The sequence below is a fragment of the Thalassophryne amazonica genome, chromosome 18, assembly GCF_902500255.1.
Source record: "Thalassophryne amazonica chromosome 18, fThaAma1.1, whole genome shotgun sequence".
Lineage (NCBI taxonomy): Eukaryota > Metazoa > Chordata > Actinopteri > Batrachoidiformes > Batrachoididae > Thalassophryne > Thalassophryne amazonica.
In genome coordinates, this window is record NC_047120.1 from 16,040,572 (window position 1) to 16,061,348 (window position 20,777).

At 42.8% G+C, this 20,777-nt stretch overlaps 1 protein-coding gene across 1 annotated transcript; it reads left to right on the forward strand.

Moving 5' to 3' along the window:
• The first annotated feature begins 1,059 nt into the window (after nucleotides 1-1,059).
• On the forward strand, nucleotides 1,060-20,373 carry fads6 (fatty acid desaturase 6). The gene is given in 7 exon segments (XM_034194619.1): nucleotides 1,060-1,404; nucleotides 6,200-6,366; nucleotides 7,689-7,869; nucleotides 9,340-9,527; nucleotides 15,210-15,231; nucleotides 15,234-15,388; nucleotides 20,002-20,373. Coding segments are annotated over 7 exon segments (1,143 nt in total). The 5' UTR covers nucleotides 1,060-1,124; the 3' UTR covers nucleotides 20,152-20,373.
• The last annotated feature ends 404 nt before the right edge of the window (nucleotides 20,374-20,777 follow it).

Sequence of the window (20,777 nt, forward strand, 5' to 3'; positions counted from 1 at the left end):
TTGTTCATAAATTAATAAAATACCAAATGACAAGGGTCTATTTTAGGCATAATATAAAACAAATAATGAATGTTTTTTTCATTTGTTCAATGGAAAGAATATTTTATGAGGTGAAATATTCTTACCGTTGCACTCATAAACATTCATTATTTGTAGAATATATATACAATTTTAACCCCTTCTAAGCCTGTATATACCATCAATGGGAAATTTCACTTTTTATTTGTGAGATAATGACGAGCCAAAATGAGGCGGGTGGTAGATAAAAACTTGATAAGTACTCTTCACCCAGGCAAAACACGTGCCTCTGCCTGTGTACTTTGTATGACTGGGTGAATTCTGTCACCTACTGAGGAACTGCTAACTCCTGCATATTTACATGTAGTAGTAATAATAATAATAATAATAATAATAATAATAATAATAATAATATGCTCCGTCCCGTTCAAATAAACAGTAAAGTTGCACTCATGTGGAAATAAAAACAAGACTTGAGGATGTAACTGGAGCTGTACTCTTGTGTTCCCTTCTTGCCTTCGGAAGAAAACAGATGACATCCAGCTTCAAACCCAGAACCCTGGGCCTGCTCCCAAAAAAGCACCAGACCCACATAAATAATCGACGTCATCTCATCTGCACTGAGGCGTAAACACACAAATTCCTGCAGCAGCGTTTCTGCCCGATCTGACCTTTCACCGAACATCACGAAATGGGTAACTGCACAGTGCACGGCGTGGGGAATGCACCCCTCCTTTCTGGTTTCTGAATGCTTTTGTCAAGGTGACAGAGGCAGGAGAAGAGCAGGAGCCAATGAAAGAGAAGGGGGTGAGCGCCATGCAGAATTAATGAGTGAGGGAGTGACACAGCACCTCTGCATCTGTTTGTGTGCTGGAGGACTGCAGAAGGAGCGAGGGAGGAGGAGAATGAGGAGGGAGAAGTGGAGAATCGGTGCGGCCTGTGCAGCAGCAGCAGGAAACGAGCCGGCCTGCATGATCACAGTGTGACCTTTGAACTGTCGACTTTATCTTGGCCATACTGCGTTCGTACACCACTCGCTGCTGACAGCGGGCACAACGTTCACGACGGTGGTGCTCGGAGAGATTTTGGTCATCACAGGAGTTGACATGCCGACCGTCCCGGAAGATCAGAGAGGAGGATGGGAGGAGAGCAGAGGAGGAAGAGGAGGGAGGAACAGCAAACGTCAGGGAGGAGACGCGTTATTCAGGAGAAAGAGGTACGAGAGCAGCGACGGCGAGATGACGGCTGCCGAGTTGTCAGAGAAGGAGTCACTGATGACGGAGCTGAGCAGGCTGGTTGAGTGGGTGGTGCAGGAGAGCAGCTGGTGGGAGAGGAGGGGAGTCGACTGCAGCATTCTGACGGGAGCCTTCCTCTGCCTGCCGCTCGGTGAGACTCGCCACTCTCACACCAGGCACTGTTTGTAATAGCCATGCCCATCAGAGGCCAGGAAGAGGCTGAGCAGCTCTGTTTACAAGTCCACTCCACTGATCTGTATATATGACTGGATCACTCACTGGCTCACACACTCTGTACTATCTGCTGAAGCAAAATGGCGGCCATCTTACCATTCCCAACTTATGCAGACTGCACAGACAGCTTATTAGAACATCAACAATTTCAAGTAATAACTGAGCTGAGATTGATCCCTCCTAATCGATGCATGCTATGATTAGCTATTTGATTTAATTCCTTTCTTTCTTTTATATATATATATATATATATATATATATATATATATATATATATATATATATATATATATATATATATATATATATATATATATAGTGTGCGTGTGTGTATTTGTACCATATCATAAACAAAAGTGGATGGATGACAAAAGTCTTGATTGGATAGTACAGAAATAGTGGATTTTTTTTTTTAAATAGTTTCACTAAAATAATAAAACACCACTTAACAAGCTACAGGAGAGTTAGTTTTCCCTGCAATGGCAAAATTTATTACACACAACTCTATGAGCTTCAGCTAGAGGTGGGCGATACTGGGAATTTTGGTATTGATCCGATACCAAGTAAATACGGGCCCAGTATCGCCAATATCAATACAGATCCGATTCTTTTTCATAATTAAGCTTCATAGATCCAAAGTGTTGTGGGCTGGGGTGTTTGGCTGGCTGGGTTTTGTTTTCTGTTTCTCCCACCAGGTGGTATGCATTCAGGACTGAGTGGCTGAGCATTAGGACCTCACCCTGAACACCTGAGGCTTGTTTTCACGTGCAGGTCATCAGGACTCACAGCTGTGGTGTATTCTGTCTTGATCAGAGATTGCTGCATTTAAACCTTGAATGCACAGTGTGTGATTGCCAGAGACTCGACCTTGTGAGCAGACATGTGAGATCGGCGTCAGGAGAACAGTCTCGGACGCAGAGACCGCTCCAGGTTTGACGCCACAGTCTGTGAAGGAGGATTGGGTGAGGTCTCACGCTCTTCAGCACACTTCCTGAGGTAATTTGGTTTTGGTGACTTTTATGAAGTAATGACAGTGGATTTGGTGTCCCTCACACCTTGTGTAGTGAGCTGTCACGTTATGCTAATTGTCTAATCAGCTTCTGCTGCAGTGGAGATTTGAACTGAGTTGTTCCGTGCCTGCAGGGTGAGAAGCTGATGTATAGATTTAATTCAGGAAGTGTTTGCTGATTGCGTGCACCTTTGAGTTGTGTCTCTCTGTGTGGAGTTGGACTCACCTCATGTTTTCTTTCTTCACAGACTTGGTTTGTCGCGGCCACCTGGGGGGTGTCGGCGGGGTCCCTGGGTCTGAACTGCTGTGGCTCCGGGCCGTTTGCGCTGTTGAGAGCGCGCCGTGTTTCCACCTCACCAGACCGCGGACTTTTTAGTTGTTTAGCACTTCACTCACTGTTATGTTTATTAAATTCTGTTACCTTTTGAACCGTGCTCTGCTTATTTTATGCTGGGTCCTTTCAAATGCTGGGTCGGTGCTCCGACCGCGTCCGAAACATAACACAAAGGATCTAAAAGACCGAGGATAAAATTTCGCCATTGTACGTGACAACAAAATACTTTATTATCACAATCAACATTTTTGTTTAAAAAATATCACTCAACACAACTTAAAACAAAATCTCCTGAGTTAGAGGGCTGACAAACCACAATACAACAAAATTAACACACCACAACAAATACTGTAAACAGTTTCAAACTTATTCTGTTTTTCAAGTCGAACAATACAATAAAATAATACAAAAAATAAGGAATTTCTTCCCTTCAGTGCACTTCTCTATGTTGTTTCTTAAATAAAGAGTGTAAAAAAATAGAACTTAAAGCAAATTAAAACAATCTTTTGAGGTTAGAGAGCTGACAAACCAAAATAGAGAAAAACTAACAGACCAGAACAAAACAAAACAGTAAACAGTTTCAAACTTGTTCTTTTTTTTTCAAGTCGAACAATACAAGAAAATAATACAAAGAAAAAGGAATTTCCTCCCTTCAGTGCACTTCTGGGTTTAAACAAAATAAAAACATTAAGTGAGAATTAAATAAAGTATAAATAAAGAAAGAAAGAGCGCTGCTCTTACAGACAGAGAATAGACTTTGATGAATCTGCGTGCACAGCAGTCAGTGCATGCAGGAGAGACAAAAGCTTGAGTATCGATCTTTTTACACAAGGATCGTTCAATATCAATACCAGCGTTGGTATCGATATTATCGATATTAGGATCGATTTGCCCACCTCTAGCTTCAGCCTAATATAAGGAATAAAATTCATAGCAACAACACCTAAAGCTCCAAAACTATGCAAAAGTAAACCTAATAAATGTCTTAAAATAGTTTGTCCAACACAAAACACATGTGGCTTCACATGTTGAGTTAATAAGCCACTTATTATTATTATTATTATTATCTTTACCTATATGCTGAAATAAGGGAGAGAACTCTTCAAATTATCATTCATTACTTCTCATTTTAATCATACTCACAGGTGAAATGTTTGTCCACAGCCTTTGAACTGGCGATTTGTGCAGTTTGTAGCTGCACATGAAGGTATTTTTTTTAACAAAATTACAACAAATAAAGTTGTGTGCGCCTCATTAAAGATCAATAGAAAAGAGTGTTCAGGAACAGGACATCGGAGTGGTAATATGACGGCCAGTTTGCTTCAAAAATATTGGCCAATGAGTGATCCAGTGTTATAGATCAGTGGTCCACTCACATTCCTCAAATGATGTCACTATGATGTCACTGACGGTGTTAAGTGTTTCCAGAGCTCAGTCTTCCTCCTGGATCAGATCCGGGTCAGGACCTGAGTGGAACGAGCCTGAACTTTGACCCGTACTGCAAGACTGTGAACAGCTTTCCAAACATGTCCCACTTCTCGTTTAGCACCATAACAACCAGTGTGCTGTGCAGAAAATATTCTAAAATGACCCTTTTTTTCCAGAGGTCATTAAACAAGAAGTTGGACTTTGGTTGTTTGCTCTGTTCGCACATGCACACTGGTACCAAAAATGACCATTTCAGTTTTTCATTTTATATCAGAAATATGGCCAGAAATGATTGTCACACCATAGTGTGAAAATCCATAGTGTGACAACTTATATACAGAAAAAACTACATTTGTCAGTAATAAGAAGAAAAATCATTATTCATGTAGAACTTTTCCAAGAATCAAAGCACTAAATAAAATAAACTCCAATAATAAAAGAATAAATGCCATCATAAAATCATAAAACTATTCTGCAACAATGCAGAAAAATGACATCACATTTCTGTGTTGCATTTATATGATAGTGTTAATGGTGACAAGGCAGAGTGCGTCATATCATTGTGTCGTGTTCAGCCAATATTGTGCTGTTTTTAGTGTAGAGGATCTTGAAGCACAGAGGTGATGATTCTTCCTGAATTCATGCTTTTGCAGTCAAATTGTTGGTTTTGGTTGTTCCTTTATTGTTGCTTCTCATGGATACTTTACACATTTTGGGAGTGATCCCTGCCCTCCAAAACCAGCACAGGATAACTATTAATTCAGAGTGCATATACCTCCTTCAAGGAACAACTGACCTCTGTTGTCACTTTCTTTTTCATTGTGAAGGTTTTGTTCCTTTGATCATTTCTCTAACATTTGTATTTCCCAATTCCTGACTTTTGATCCTGATGCTGATCTTTGTCTGATCTTTGATTCTGATCACTCATCTTTTATCCTGCTCTTTGATCCACAGCTTTGATCATGATCACCCATCTTTGATCCAAAACCTTAGCCTTTGATCACAGCTTTAATCCTTATCTGTGATCCAGATCACTCATGCTTGATTTTAGCTGCAGATAGCTGATATTTTTGTTACGTGTGTTTAGTGATATTATCATTAATCGTAATTACTACGGCCAAGATCATGACAGAAAAAAAATCATCCTCTGATGCCTAGTATACAGATTGGTAAATTACTGTGTACACTTTCCAAAACTGCATTTGACGGGTGAGGTGTGTAAGCACATGTACAGTTGTGCAGTAGAGTTCACCTCAGCGGGTAGTTAATCTTGATGGATAATTCCTCTCGACAGGTAGTTCATCTCAACGGATAGTTCACCTCGACGGGTAGTCGATCTCGACAGGTAGTTCATCTCGACGGATAGTTCACCTCGATGGGTAGTTGATCTCGACAGGTAGTTCAGCTCGACAGGTTGTTCATCTCAGCGGGAGGTCCATCTCGACAGGTAGTCGATCTTGACAGGTAGTTAATCTTGATGGATAGTTCATCTCAATGGATAGTTCACCTCGACGGGTAGTCGATCTCAACAGGTAGTTCATCTCAACAGGTAGTTCATCTCGACAGATAGTTCACCTCGACGGGTAGTCGATCTCAGCGGGTGGTCCGTCTCGACAGGTAGTTAATCTCGATGGGTAGTTGATCTTGACAGGTAGTTAATCTTGATGGGTAGTTCACCTCGACAGGTAGTTAATCTTGATGGGTAGTTCACCTCGACAGGTAGTTCATCTCAACGGGTAGTTGATCTTGACAGGTAGTTAATCTTGATGGGTAGTTCACCTCGACAGGTAGTTCATCTCAACGGGTAGTCAATCTTGACGGGTAGTTAATCTCGATGGATAGTTCACCTCGATGACTTTATAAGGTGCAGTATGTTGGCAGTTGAAATTGGAGACCTTTCAGTTTAGGGGTCAGTGTGGTCTCCTCTCTTCTGTCTTCCAGCCTTCCTGCTGCTGGGCTCCTCTCGGGTTCTGTGGTTTGCAGTGGGGATGCTGCTGATGGGTGCGGCACACGCTATCATCACCGTCAAGGGAGCCCACCTGGCCAGTCACGGGGCGCTGAGCCAGTCCCAGACCTGGGGAAAGTTCTGGGCCATCTTCTTCATTGAGGTGACATGTTCAGAAAGAACCTGTTGTGTCATGTGCATGATTGGAGTAAGGTGTAACTCCACCAACCAACAGAGGGAGGCAGTGCGCCCTCCAGAGCACAGATGGAGTTCATGTAATCGCCAAACTGTGTACAAAATTATTCAATACTGTTTCAAGTATAGGAAAACAGTCGTTATGTTATATGTTTGTGACTCGCTAGAGCTGCATATTGCAGTTTTTCTGAACCAGCTGCAATATTTAACTGGTGCAACATTTTCTCATAATCTTTCATTGTTGGGTAGTTTCTCAACAAACCAACCAACCAACTGTTAAACATAATCTGTTGACAGCGATAAAAACAAAAAAGAACTCACATGTTCCAGTCTGTGCGTGGTGGCCATAGAAACAACAATATTCCTAGTCTTTGGAGAAGTCTAGGCAAATTAATGAGCATATCCCCTCCAGTTTGCCAACAGAATAACTCAAAAACAATAACAGATGTTTTCATGTATGTGTGCAAATTAAAATATCATATAATGAGGAAAAATGCATTAAAATTTGGTGAACTTTGATGGACTAGATCAAGCAAAAACAACAACAAAAAAACTTTGTTTTGCCTTTGTAATGTCCCACAGATGTGCCTGCTGCCTGATGAACACTGCCACCTAGTGTTGTTTCACTTCAATTAAGAAAGCTGCCTCCAGTAAGGTCTAACCTTACCAACCCCTAGAGCAAACACACAGGCGACAGTGGCAAGGAAAAACTCCCTCTGATGATATTGAGGAAGAAACCTCAAGCAGACCAGACTCAGAGGGGTGACCCTCTGCTTAGGCCATTCTAACCCTTACAAGGTTGTTGTATTCAAGATAACATACAACTCAGTGTCACGAATGTCACATCTTGAGAGAGTGTACGTTGATACTGTACAGTTGGTACAGTTTACTGACTCAAACATTGTCCACCAGAACTGAATTTTTATTTGACTAAAATCAGGCTCCTCCAGCTGTTACTTCTTCACTGAATGAAACGATTTCTCAAGATAAACTGTTTGTTTCAGAGTGACCTCCTACTGTGACCAGTCCAAGGTCCGTCTCAACAATAATCATGCTGTGTAATCAGCATGTTGATATGCCACACCGGGCAGCTGGATGGATTATCTTGCTCACGAACACAGATTTTAAATATTTGAATAAAATTTGAGGAAAACCATTTTTTGGGTGCACAGAAGTCTTCAATTTTTTTAACTGATGAAAAATGGGAGCAAACACCAAAGTGTTGCATGCATGTACTGACTGTTCTGATTGCTCAATGTTGAAGTGTGTGTGTGTGTGTGTGTGTGTCAGATTTGTGGCTCGTTTTCAGAGCAAGTTGCCGTGCACGGCCACATTAAGCTGCATCACGCTCACACGAACATCATTGGGCTGGGTGACTCCAGCATTTGGAAGGCCCCGTTGCTGCCGCGCACCGTCTATCTGTTCCTCGCTCCTCTGGCAGTGCCTGTTCTCACTCCACTGATTGCACTTGGTAAGAGAGAAACATGTTTTCTTTCTCGAGTTGTTGTTCTTTTTGTAAAAGCCTTGTTGTGACCAAACATCAATACGTGATGAGTTGGGTAAACTCCTTCCCGGGTTCTCCTCAAATGATGCTCATCAAGCAAACATATCAAAACATTCAGCCTCAGACTGCTTCTTCCCAAGTGCAGGACCAACAGACTGAAAAACTCCTTCGTCCCTCAGGCCATCAGACTGTACAACTCCTCACTCGGGGGGAGGAGGACTAACAGGAAGACAGAGGACAGGAATGAGAAGGAGAGGAACAGTAGTAGCCAGTAAACCAGTAGCGATCAGGATGTCTGGTATTTATATTTGTGCATTTATATTTATATTTGCAAACTGTTTTGGGTTTTTTTACTTTCACTTTTGATGCCCTGTGTGCTGCTATACAATGCTGCTGGAACCTCAGTTTCCCTGAGGGAGTCTTCCCAGGAGATCAAGAAAGTACTAACTAATCTCATGTAATCTAAAAGTACCCCCAACCCAACCCCTCCACTCACCCCTCACATGAGGTATTAAGTGAACCTGTGTTGGACAGTTTGACTATGGGCTCCATGAGAATGTGGAGTATGAGTGCAGACATTGCACACAGGCATATCGATGTGAGGAACCTTTAGTTTCTGTGGTCTCCATCAAATCTGATCTGCACCCCAAGATGCGTGTGTCTAAGGTATGTTTAAAATGCCAAAAGAGAGCCTACAGAGTCACACTCCACCCAGGAGCCCCAGCCCGTCAAAACCCATAGACCAAATACCTTACAAGCCCTATGTGCATGGTGATGATATGGTTGTATAGATATACATAGGCATCCATCCTTCTCATGAGATGATGTGGTGTTCGTGCCCTTCAGCATTCTTGTCTTGATGAACAGCTTTGTCTTGCTGGAATGACCCGAAAAGCCTGGGAAAGATTTATGGATGTCCTGGGCTAGTCAAATGGCAGGAACTTCTTTGTGTCGCTGGTATGTTCCAAAGGGAAGGAAAATCCAATACGTTTGACACCAGGCAAGCCACACGAGTTGGTAGGAAAGTAATGTGGCACATTTTCCATCCACCTAAGGGGCTTCTCTGCTGATTTTCTTTCAGAGTTTACTCTGCTAGCTTTTATCTCTCCCGAGATTGTCCCACAAGGCAGCTGTTTATCCAAAGCTGCGGTTTTTGGTTCACGGGCACCAGGGCATATCCATGCACCTGTTGGCCTGCATGCCGCATGTCTGGAGGCCAAACCTCCTCCAAGTCCCTTGTAGTTTAGCTTGAGGTTGCTGGACACTCAGATGACATGTGTCGCCAGCCCCGTGGCACTACATAGGGCTTGCTGCATGAGAGACCATGTGCTGGCAAAGAGAGACCTATGCACTCGGCTCTCAACAGCAGGGCGAGCCAGTGATGAGTTTGCTGTAAACTGGATCTTGCAGTATTGACTATTTGTGGCTGTTTTGCAGCTCAACTCAAACAGCATTCTCTGGCTCACGCTGTCAGGAACATTCTGCTGGTCTCACTGGGCCTGTACTCCCAGTACTGGCTGCTGATCCACATCTCTGGTTTCCGGTCCCCTCAGAGTGCCTTGCTCTGCATGTTTGCCTGTCGAGCGATCTTCTCTGTGCCCTACATCCATGTCAACATCTTCCAGGTGAGTGAGCACTCACAAACCTGCTGTACAGACTCTGCAGGACGGCACACGTGTGCACGTTTCACAGGAGCCCCGCCTGCAGCATGATGCTTTCTGAAACCTCTTTTCTATGCAGCATTGTGTTCTCCAGGATCACACCAGCCTGTGAAACAAACACATAAAATAATCCATGCATGATTTACTCAGATGGGAAACTTGTATTTCTATGTGCATTGTTCTGATCAAAGATGGACTGGACTTTTGATCTGAAATCCAGCAGGACAGCATGTTTGTTCTCCCTGGGTGGGGTAGGGACTAAAACCCTTCATGTGTCCTGGTGCTGCTGGTGGCCATTGTCCTGTTTTGCTTCCCTTGAATGAAAGTTCTCTGAGTCCTGGTGTCACCGTGAACTTTTTTAAACTTCAGCTTATGGAACACAACATAACTGGTCTCACTACTGTCTTGTAGACTTTCCCCTTCACTCTTGCTGATATTCTTTGGACAGTTGACCCCAAGTATTTAAACTCATCTACTTTCACCACCTCTACTCCTTGTAACTGCACTATTCCACTGGGCTCCCTCTCATTCACACACATGTACTCAGTCTTGTTCCTACTGACTTTCCTGCTTTCCAGAGTGTATCTCCACATTTCCAAGCTAAACTCACCTTGCTCTCTAATCTCACTGCAGATCACATCATGGTCACAGTCCATGGACACTCCTGTCTGATCTCAGCCACCAACCTGCCCATCAGCATTGCAAACAAGAAAGAACTCAGAACTGATCCTTGGTGTAATCCCACCTCCACGTTAAATGAATGTCATTCCTACTGCGCATCTCACCACTGTCACACTATCTTTGTACATGTTCCACACTACACTCACATACTTCTCTGTCACACCACACTTCCTCATACAATACCACAACTCTTCTCTTGGCACCCTGTCATAAGCTTTCTCTGTCAGGTTTCAGCCCCGGGGTAGTGTCATTTAGCTTGTTTCCCCTTTCCATGGTTTTATATTGTAGTCATTGCTTTTTGTTCTGAGTTCATAATTTATTTTCTGTTCAGTATTTCGCAGTCTCTGATTTTGTTTTCTGTTTATTTTATATTTTCTGTTCATCATACCTTTGTCATGTAGTTTATTCAGTTGTAGTTTCTGTCCAGTCATTGTTTTTTCCATGGTGTTATGCTTTTGTTTCTGGTTTTATTTTCTCATTATTATACAGTATAGTCTTTAGTTCTTACATTCCTTTTTGCATTATACGGTTGTCTTAGGTTTCGTTTTCTTTTATGCTGTTTATCTATAGGTTACTTTGTTATGTTTATTATCTTTTCTTATCTGACTTTAGTCATGTGTTTAGTTTGTTACCTTAATAGTCACTGATTTTGGTCACCGTTTGTATTTCTTTCACTAAAGCCTCGGTCCCACCGAATAATGAAGGCTGAAGAAGGAGCCACACATGGGTGTGGAGTGATTATTCAAAGAATGACCCACGTTTTCATCTAACACGTATCCACTACTAAGGTGCCTCTCTGTACCCCGCATGTTGTGTGGGCCGCTGAAGAGGAGGTACTGCTGGCCCACCACCACCAGTCGGCGCCCTGCTTGGAGTGCGGGCTTCAAGCATGAGAGGGCGCTGAGACAGAGAGTGACAGCTGTCACTCATTTACACCAGCTGTCACCAATCACCTGCATCTCTATAAAAGCCGGATCATTACTCCACCTCCTCGCCGAGAAATCAACTACCGTGAAGGTAACCTTCTCTGCTGAATTATCGTTGTATCTAACATTGTTCTGTGTGCAGCCGTATTCCTGTGGATTGAGTCTGAAGCTGGATTGGCGGATAGTGGGAGTGCGACGTTCTTCGCCTCTTACTCCATCCAGGAAAGAGATTAACAGGAGCTGCACGGCAGTACCAGGATCTGCAACAGAAGACGGTGACCACCTGGGGACTCAGGACTTGGCGGCTCCGGTGTTCTTCAGGCCGTTGGTGGTGGAAGCTGTGTGGGTCCCGGCTCTCCGATCGCCAGAGGTCTCCTATCTTCGAGCCTGCCCGCACGTCACCTTGTGTTCAATTGGCATTATCTTTGTCTGTATTCAGTTGTGCGTTTCACAACATTAAATTGTTACTCTTTGTCTTATCCATTGTCCGTTCATTTGCGCCCCCTGTTGCGGGTCCGTGTTACGACACCTCCCCAACACCGCACATGCCACGTAGAAGCCACGACCGACAGGTCATTAGAGCCTCGAATGGCTCGTATCAGCCATGCTAAGCCACGTATGAGCCACGTATGAGCCACGCAGTGCTGTGTAGTGTGATGTTATCAAGCTATAAAAACATTAAAAATAGTTACCTTAAGCTGTTCAAAATATATTCCACATGGAGCAGGAAAGAGAGGGAAAAAAAGCATCCAGATGAAACAGTCCTCTGTGATTCCAGAAGTGATTAGAGGTGTTTTCAGCATCCAAGGTTTGGCAGAAAATTATTACATTATTTATATAGAGCTCAGCGCACAGAGCAGGTGGAATTGTGTGCACAAGAGCCGTTCCAAAAATAGCCTCTCAGGTCCTGCATAACTGCCAGGCACACGGATAATGGGTTTTTAGCAGACTCGTAATCACCAGGCAAATGCCTCTAAGCCGTCAAAGTAACTCAAACACAAACTGCGCCATGCTGTTGTTGCTAAATTTTGAACATCTTGAACTTAGAGCCATGCACAGAGAGGAGCCTCGTTAACTGAAGATAATGCCTCTAAGAGCCACTATACTGCCACGATAGCTCACGAAAAAAACAGGGTGCGTGGCTCCTTCTTCACTCCTTCTTCACTCGGTGGGACTGACGCTTAAAACTCTTTCACCTGCCTGTTTCTTCTTTGTCTCTGTTTTCCCAATGTGTGTTCACTTACTCTCTTGTACCTGCCTGTTTCATCTTTGTCTTGGTCTGCCATGATCACTCCCTCTCTCTCTTGCATCTCTTCCCCCCTCTTGGATTCATCTGACCATGCCTCCCTTCTATAACATTCTTCCACACGTGCACCTTGTTCCCCTAATTACTTCAACTGTGTATTTAAGCCCTTTACTTTCTTCACTCCCCTACCAGTTCATTGCGATCTTTGTATCCACGTCCCAGCCTTTTCTCATTGTCTTGTTTTTGCCTCATAATGTTTTGACCTTGCTTTGTTTTCCAGACCTTGTTTTTGCCTCAGCCTACGTTACAGTTTCTCTCCGTGTTTTTGAACCCAGCCTGTCTTACGACCACGTTTTTGCCTAGCACTTATTGTACCTCTGCTTCGCTGCATGCCTTCCCGTGTACCGTACCCCTGCCTGTTTAAACAATAAAGATTTTTTTTTTTTTACTTCAAACACCTTGTCCTTGAGTCTGCATTTTGTGCCCTCTCACAATCTGTGCCATGCATCCTCGAGCCATGTCATTCTCTAAATCTACAAACACACAATGTAAGACCTTCTGACCTTCTCTATACTTCTCCATCACTATTCTCAGAGCAAACATGGCACCTGTAGTGCTCTTTCTTGGCATGAAACCATATTGCTGCTCACAGATCTTCACCTGTTTTCTAAGCCTAGCTTCTACTACTCTTTCCCATAACTTCATGCTGTAGTTGATCATCTTAATGCCTCTGTAGTTACTGCAGGTTTGCACATAACCCTTGTTAAAAATAGGATCCATCACACTTTGTCTCCACTCCTCAGGCATCCTGTCAGTTTCTGAGATTTTTTAAACAATCTGCCATCGCTCCTAGACTTTTCCGAGCCTCCACTGGAATGTCATCAGGACTGTCTGCCTTTCCAGTCTTCATCCTCTTCGTAGCTGCCCTCACTTCATCCTTGCTAATCTTTTGCACTTCCTGATTTACTCTCTCCACATTATCCAGCCTTTTCTTTCTCTCTCATTTTCTTCATTCACCAGCTCCTCCAAATATTCCCTCGACTTTCTGAACACACTCTCCTCACTTGTCAGCACTTTACCCTCCATATCATTCATTACTCTAACCTGCTGCACATCCTTTCTAGCTCTGTACTTTTGTCTGGCCAGTTGGTACAAGTCCTTTTCTCCTTCCTTACTGTTCAATGTCTTGTACAGCTTGCAATATGCCTTTTCCTTAGCTTTTCCCACTTCTCTTTTCACTTTATGTCGCACCTCCTTGTACCACTGTCTACTTTCTTCATCTCTCTGATTATCCAAATTCTTTTTTGCCAATTTATTTCTCCTTATGAGCATCTTTGTTCAACCACCTTCTTGTCTTCCTTCCACTGTCCAGATGTCATACCTAATGCCCTCCTCACCACATCTGCAGGACTTTTCTAATTGTCCAAAATTGCTTCCCATCCATCCAGTGCTTCTCTCACCTGCTCACTGAATTTCAAACAGTAGTCTTCCTCCTTCACCTTCCACCATCTGATCTTTTGTTGAGCTTTCAATCTGTTCTTCTTCTTCTTCACCTCTAAAGTCATCCTACAAATCACCATCCTATGCTGTCTAGCTACACTCTCTACTGCCACACTCTCCAATTTCTTTTAGCTTGCATCTCCTACAAAGAATGTAGTCCACCTGTGTGCACCTTCCTCCACTCTTATATGTCACTCTGTGCTCATTCCTTTTCTTAAAGTGGATGTTCACCACAGCCATTCCTATCCTTGTTGCAAATCAATTAACATCTGCCCTTCCACATTCCTGTCCTTGATACCATATCTACCCATTAGTTCCTCATCACCTCTGTTCCCTTCACCAACATGCCCATTGAAGTCAGCTCATATCACCACTCTTTCATGCTTGGGTTCATTCTCCACCACCTCATCTAACATACTCCAGAAGTCTACTTTCTCCTTTGGCTCACAACCTATTTGATGGGCATATGTGCTGATGATATTCATCATCACCCCTTCAATTTCCAACTTCATGCTCATCAGTACTTGCTTAACCTCCAATACGGTCTTAACATACTCTTCCCTTAAAATGACCCCAACACTATTTCTCTTCCACTCATCACCCTGATACAACTTGAACCCACCACCTGTGCTCCTGGCCTTACTTCCCTTCCACTTGGTCTCTTGTACACACAATATGTCTACCTTTCTCCTCTCCATCATGTCAGCCACCTCTCTCCCTTTACCAGTCATTCTGCCAAAATTCAAAGTTCCAACTCTCACTTCCGCCCTTCTAGTTTTCCTCTTCTCCAGCTGTTGCTGGACACGTTTTCCTCTTCTTCTTCGCCCAGCAGTAGCTCAATTTCCACCAGCACCCTGTTGTGCAATGGCACTAGTAGTGGTCATTGTTAACCCGGGCCTTGACCGATCCGGTATGGAAATTCAGTTTGTACTCTGTATGGTTATGTTTGCTTCTGTTACGCCGGATGCCCTTCCTGATGCAACTCTAATCATTTATTCAGGCTTGGGACTGGTGTCACCGAATGCCCCCCCAAAATACTTTCAGTAATACTGATTTGATAATAATAATAGTGATGATGATAATAATAACTGTGAGACTTATTGCAATGAAATTATGTTTTGTATTGTGTTCTTTGTGTTCTGTTTACGGTGTTAGTATTTCTTCTGTAATCCCTTTCTGACGTTCTTGTGTTCAGATGTGTGTCTCTGTTCAGAACATTTGGTTTGATTCTCTGACCATGTGAGGATATGTTCACTTTTCATTCTAAACACATGGTGTCATCATCATTAACAGCACATCGGCCTGCCAATGTTCTCCTCCACCGCCGACCAAAGCGGATCCACCAGATGACTCACGGAGTCCTGAATCTGCCGCGGAACCCTCTGCTGGACTGGACATTTGGACACTCCATCATCAACTGCCACGTGGAGCACCATCTCTTCCCCTTCCTGACTGACAACATGTGTCTAAAGGTGGGAAACGCTCAAACTAATGAACCATCGCTTAAACAAACAACAGGTCAGCACTTGTGCAGTGGTGTTCAAAGTATTCCAGAAAGGGCCGAGAGGGTGCGGGGTTTTTTTGCAGCCACTGACTCCAACAGGTGATTTCACTGATTAACATCACTTTGAGCAGATGGGACAAGTTCATCAGTGGCTGCAACGAAAACCTGCACCCTCTTGGTCTTTTCTGGAATACTTTGGACACCACTACGTTGGAGTGCGTACCTCCACCAAACACTCTTTAGAGTGCGTACCTCACCAAACACTAGAGTGCGTACCTCCACCAAACACTCTTTAGAGTGCGTACCTCCAACAAACGCTCTTTAGAGTGCATACCTCACCAAACGCTCTTTAGAGTGCGTACCTCCACCAAACACTCTTTAGAGTGTGTACTTCCACCAAACACTCTTTAGAGTGCATACTTCCACCAAATGCTCTTTAGAGTGCGTACCTCCACCAAACACTGGTTAGAGTGCGTACCTCCACCAAACACTCTTTAGAGTGCGTACTTCCACCAAACACTCTTTAGAGTGCGTACTTCCACCAAACGCGCGTACTTCCACCAAACGCTCTTTAGAGTGCGTACCTCCACCAAGCACTGGTTAGAGTGCATACCTCACCAACACTGGTTAGAGTGCGTACCTCACCAACCGCTCTTTAGAGTGCGTACCTCCTCCAAACGCTCTTTAGAGTGCATACTTCCACCAAACGCTCTTTAGAGTGCGTACCTCCACCAAACACTGGTTAGAGTGCATACCTCACCAAACACTGGTTAGAGTGCGTACCTCCACCAAACACTGGTTAGAGTGCGTACCTCCACCAAACACTGGTTAGAGTGCATACCTCACCAAACTCTCTTTAGAGTGCGTACCTCCACCAAACACTCTTTAGAGTGCGTACTTCCACCAAACACTCTTTAGAGGACCAAAGAGGACCAAAGCCTCTTTCTGACTTCATAAAAGGGCTGCAACAAACGATTATTTGGATCATCGATGAATCTGATGGGGTTTCAACACGATTAATCGATTAATGGGATTAGCGGGGAATTTTTTAAAAATGTGCCAGGGAAACAATTTATCTCTCCTTCCGTCACTTTATTTAACAACAGAACATTATCTGAAAACTTAAAATACTTGAAAATCAACAAATGATCAAATGTCCCTTGGCTGTTGAAATATAAAATAATAAAGAATAAAACAGTTTATAATAAAGTAAATCAATAAAGTTTATAATAAAGAAAGAATTATTTCAAATGGCATTGCTTTGTCAAAGTGCTGAGTTGCCATAAAACAACATTGAAACATATGTTATAAAATATATGGTGAAAAAAGAGGTATTTTTGTTGCTGCAAATGAACAATTAGCATAACCAGTTAACCATAAAACCTAAATCAAAAACTGTAGCCAGACTCATTATATGTGCAACATTCTCTGTATAACTTGTAAACTACACTCAACAAAAATATAAACGCAACACTTTTGGTTTTGCTTCCATATTGTATGAGATGAACTCAAAGATCTAAAACTTTTTCCACATACACAATATCACCATTTCCCTCAAATATTGTTCACAAACCAGTCTAAATCTGTGATAGTGAGCACTTCTCCTTTGCTGAGATAATCATCCCACCTCACAGGTGTGCCATATCAAGATGCTGATTAGACACCATGATTAGTGCACAGGTGTGCCTTAGACTGCCCACAATAAAAGGCCACTCTGAAAGGTGAAGTTTTGTTTTATTGGGGGGGATACCAGTCAGTATCTGGTGTGACCACCATTTGCCTCATGCAGTGCAACACATCTCCTTCGCATAGAGTTGATCAGGTTGTCAATTGTGGCCTGTGGAATGTTGGTCCACTCCTCTTCAATGGCTGTGCGAAGTTGCTGGATATTGGCAGGAACTGGTACACGCTGTTGTATACGCCGGTCCAGAGCATCCCAAACATGCTCAATGTGTGACATGTCCGGTGAGTATGCCGGCCATGCAAGAACTGGGACATTTTCAGCTTCCAAGAATTGTGTACAGATCCTTGCAACATGGGGCCGTGCATTATCCTGCTGCAACATGAGGTGATGTTCTTGGATGTATGGCACAACAATGGGCCTCAGGATCTCGTCACGGTATCTCTGTGCATTCAAAATGCCATCAATAAAATGCACCTGTGTTCTTCGTCCATAACAGACACCTGCCCATATCATAACCCCACCACCACCATGGGCCACTCGATCCACAACATTGACATCAGAAAACCGCTCACCCACATGACGCCACACACGCTGTCTGCCATCTGCCCTGGACAGTGTGAACCGGGATTCATCCATGAAGAGAACACCTCTCCAACGTGCCAAACGCCAGCGAAAGTGAGCATTTGCCCACTCAAGTCGGTTACGACGATGAACTGGAGTCAGGTCGAGACCCCGACGAGGACGACGAGCATGCAGATGAGCTTCCCTGAGACGGTTTCTGACAGTTTGTGCAGAAATTCTTTGGTTATGCAGACCGATTGTTTTAGCAGCTGTCCGAGTGGCTGGTCTCAGACGATCCTGGAGGTGAACATGCTGGATGTGGAGGTCCTGGGCTGGTGTGGTTACACGTGATCTGCAGTTGTGAGGCTGGTTGCATGTACTGCCAAATTCTCTGAAACGCCTTTGGAGATGGCTTATGGTAGAGAAATGAACATTCAATACACGAGCAACAGCTCTGGTTGACATTCCTGCTGTCAGCATGCCAATTGCACGCTCACTCAAATCTTGCGACATCTGTGGCATTGTGCTGTGTGATAAAACTGCACCTTTCAGAGTGGCCTTTTATTGTGGGCAGTCTAAGGCACACCTGTGCACTAATCATGGTGTCTAATCAGCATCTTGATATGGCACACCTGTGAGGTGGGATGGATTATCTCAGCAAAGGAGAAGTGCTCACTATCACAGATTTAGACTGGTTTGTGAACAATATTTGAGGGAAATGGTGATATTGTGTATGTGGAAAAAGTTTTAGATCTTTGAGTTCATCTCATACAATATGGAAGCAAAACCAAAAGTGTTGCGTTTATATTTTTGTTGAGTGTATATATTATATTCCAATTCTAAGGTGGAACTATGCCAGTATACAAAGGTATATGTAAATATCTAAAAAGGAAGAGTAAAATAGGAGAGTAGAAAACAGTAGAGTAGAGCCACTTAGGTGCCTGGTCTTGAGAACCAGGGATGGTCACATGTGGTCATTTCACAATGACACGTGACTCTTGTCTCTTTCTCTAAAATTATATTGTAGCATTATTAGTTATTATTATTACTATTATTATTGTTGCTATTATTATTAATATATAAAAATAAATTAAAAAATATAATTTGTAATACATTTGACTCTTTTATGCCAACAAACGCTGAGCTATTAATTATTATACAAAAAACAAATGCACAAACATGCTGAAATGCCAGCAGCTTAATGCTAACATTAACACTGAAAACGCCATAGACATGCTAACGCGTTAGCATAAAATACATCTATCAACTGTTTCAGAAGACCATAAGAGGTCAGTTTACCAGACATATGTTATTTAGGGTTTTAGTGGGGAAAAATTAAGATAAAGCGAAATAAAACAAATGAAACCAACGAAGCAGCAGCTCGAAGCATTCCTTCATTGGTTCAAGATTCAAAGCAAAGCTTGGTTGATTATATGGAAGAAATTCAACATTTGCAGTAAAACAAAGTTATTTAGCAACTAATCGATGACTAAATTAGTTGACAACTATTTTAATAATCGATTTTAATCGATTAATTCGATTAGTTGTTTCAGCTCTACTTCATGAAGCTTTTTTTTTTTTTTTTTTTTGCATTTTACACATAAACAAAAGCACAATCAGAAAGTGCAGCCAGTGAAGTTCTGGATCTCTGGATCACCGTTCAGTTGTGCTGGTGCTGTATTCAGCAGACCACACTGGATGGACACCCGGGCGGACAACCACTCAGAAATAATGCATATCCCTTGTGCTTGTACACAGACTTAATCAAATAAAATCATGAAACAAAAAATAAAAGCAAACACTAATGAGACAATAGAAAAATTCACCTTACCATTGCCCTCTGCTGATACACTGGCACAGACCTGTGAACTTGCCCCAAAACTCCTTTTTTTCTGGCAGAGTTCTATCTTAAATGCAATAACAGCTGACAATCTGATTGTTTTGGGTTTTTTTTTCAGTTCATATCTAAAACACACCCATGACTAACTCCCTCTGTGTGCAGTATAGTACTGTGGTTCAAATACGCATTTCTCAAGAAACTGAGTGGCCATGGAAACAAGTGAGGGAAGCCACCAAGTCACCAATGACAGCTCTGAAAGAATTCAAGGCTTCTATGGATGTGAGAAATGGGAATAATGCAACATTTGCCTGTTGCATCCCAATTCACAGCTTCTTTGTTCATCTCGTGAATCCAGCACATTTAAAATGGATCATATGGCTCAGCACTGAGAATGATTTTCTTGATTAAAAAAAATTGACTAACTGCTCCTGTTTTGAAGGGTTACAGTGAAGCTGTCGGTTTTGTTTTAATCTCACATCTTTCCACGTCTCTCCAGGTGAAGCCTGTGGTGTCCAAATATCTGAGTGAGAAACAGCTTCCGTACCAGGAGGACACCTACCTGTCCCGCCTGCGTCTGTTTTTCCACACGTACCAGGAGCTGATGGTGTTTGCTCCGCCCATCACGGAGCTGGTGGGAGTTCAGTGACGGAGAGAAGCTCAAAGCACAAGAAGAGCAAGTTCTCAGTCGAATGCTTTAATACATCAGCTGGTTCTCGCACTATTTTCACGTTATTTAGTGAGTAGCACAGGAGAAAGCGCCAACATCAACGGACCTGTTTGGACTTGCATTAGTGTTGGAAATGTAATCACAGACACCTCCACCTGGTCGGACAGCTTTTTTTAATTTAATTTGCTGTGTGCGTTGCTCTAAAGCATTTTCTAAAAAGGTGCCATTATACGGGCACGATGTTATGTGCCCGTATAATGTTTTATTTCTTGTTGTTGTTTGTTTTTTTTTATATGTGTGTGTATATATATATGTATATATATATATATATATATATATATATATATATATATATATATACACACACACATAGTGAGCACTCCTTGTAGGAGGAGTCGTCCAGCCCCTCGTCGGAATTCCTTTGAGAAGTTGCTGAGAGACTGGCGCTTTGTTTGATCAAAATTTTTTCTAAACCTGTGAGACACATCGAAGTGGACACAGTTCGAAAAATTAAGCTGGTTTTCGGTGAAAATTTTAACGGCTGATGAGAGATTTTGAGGTGATACTGTCGCTTTAAGGACTTCCCACGGTGCGAGACGTCGCGC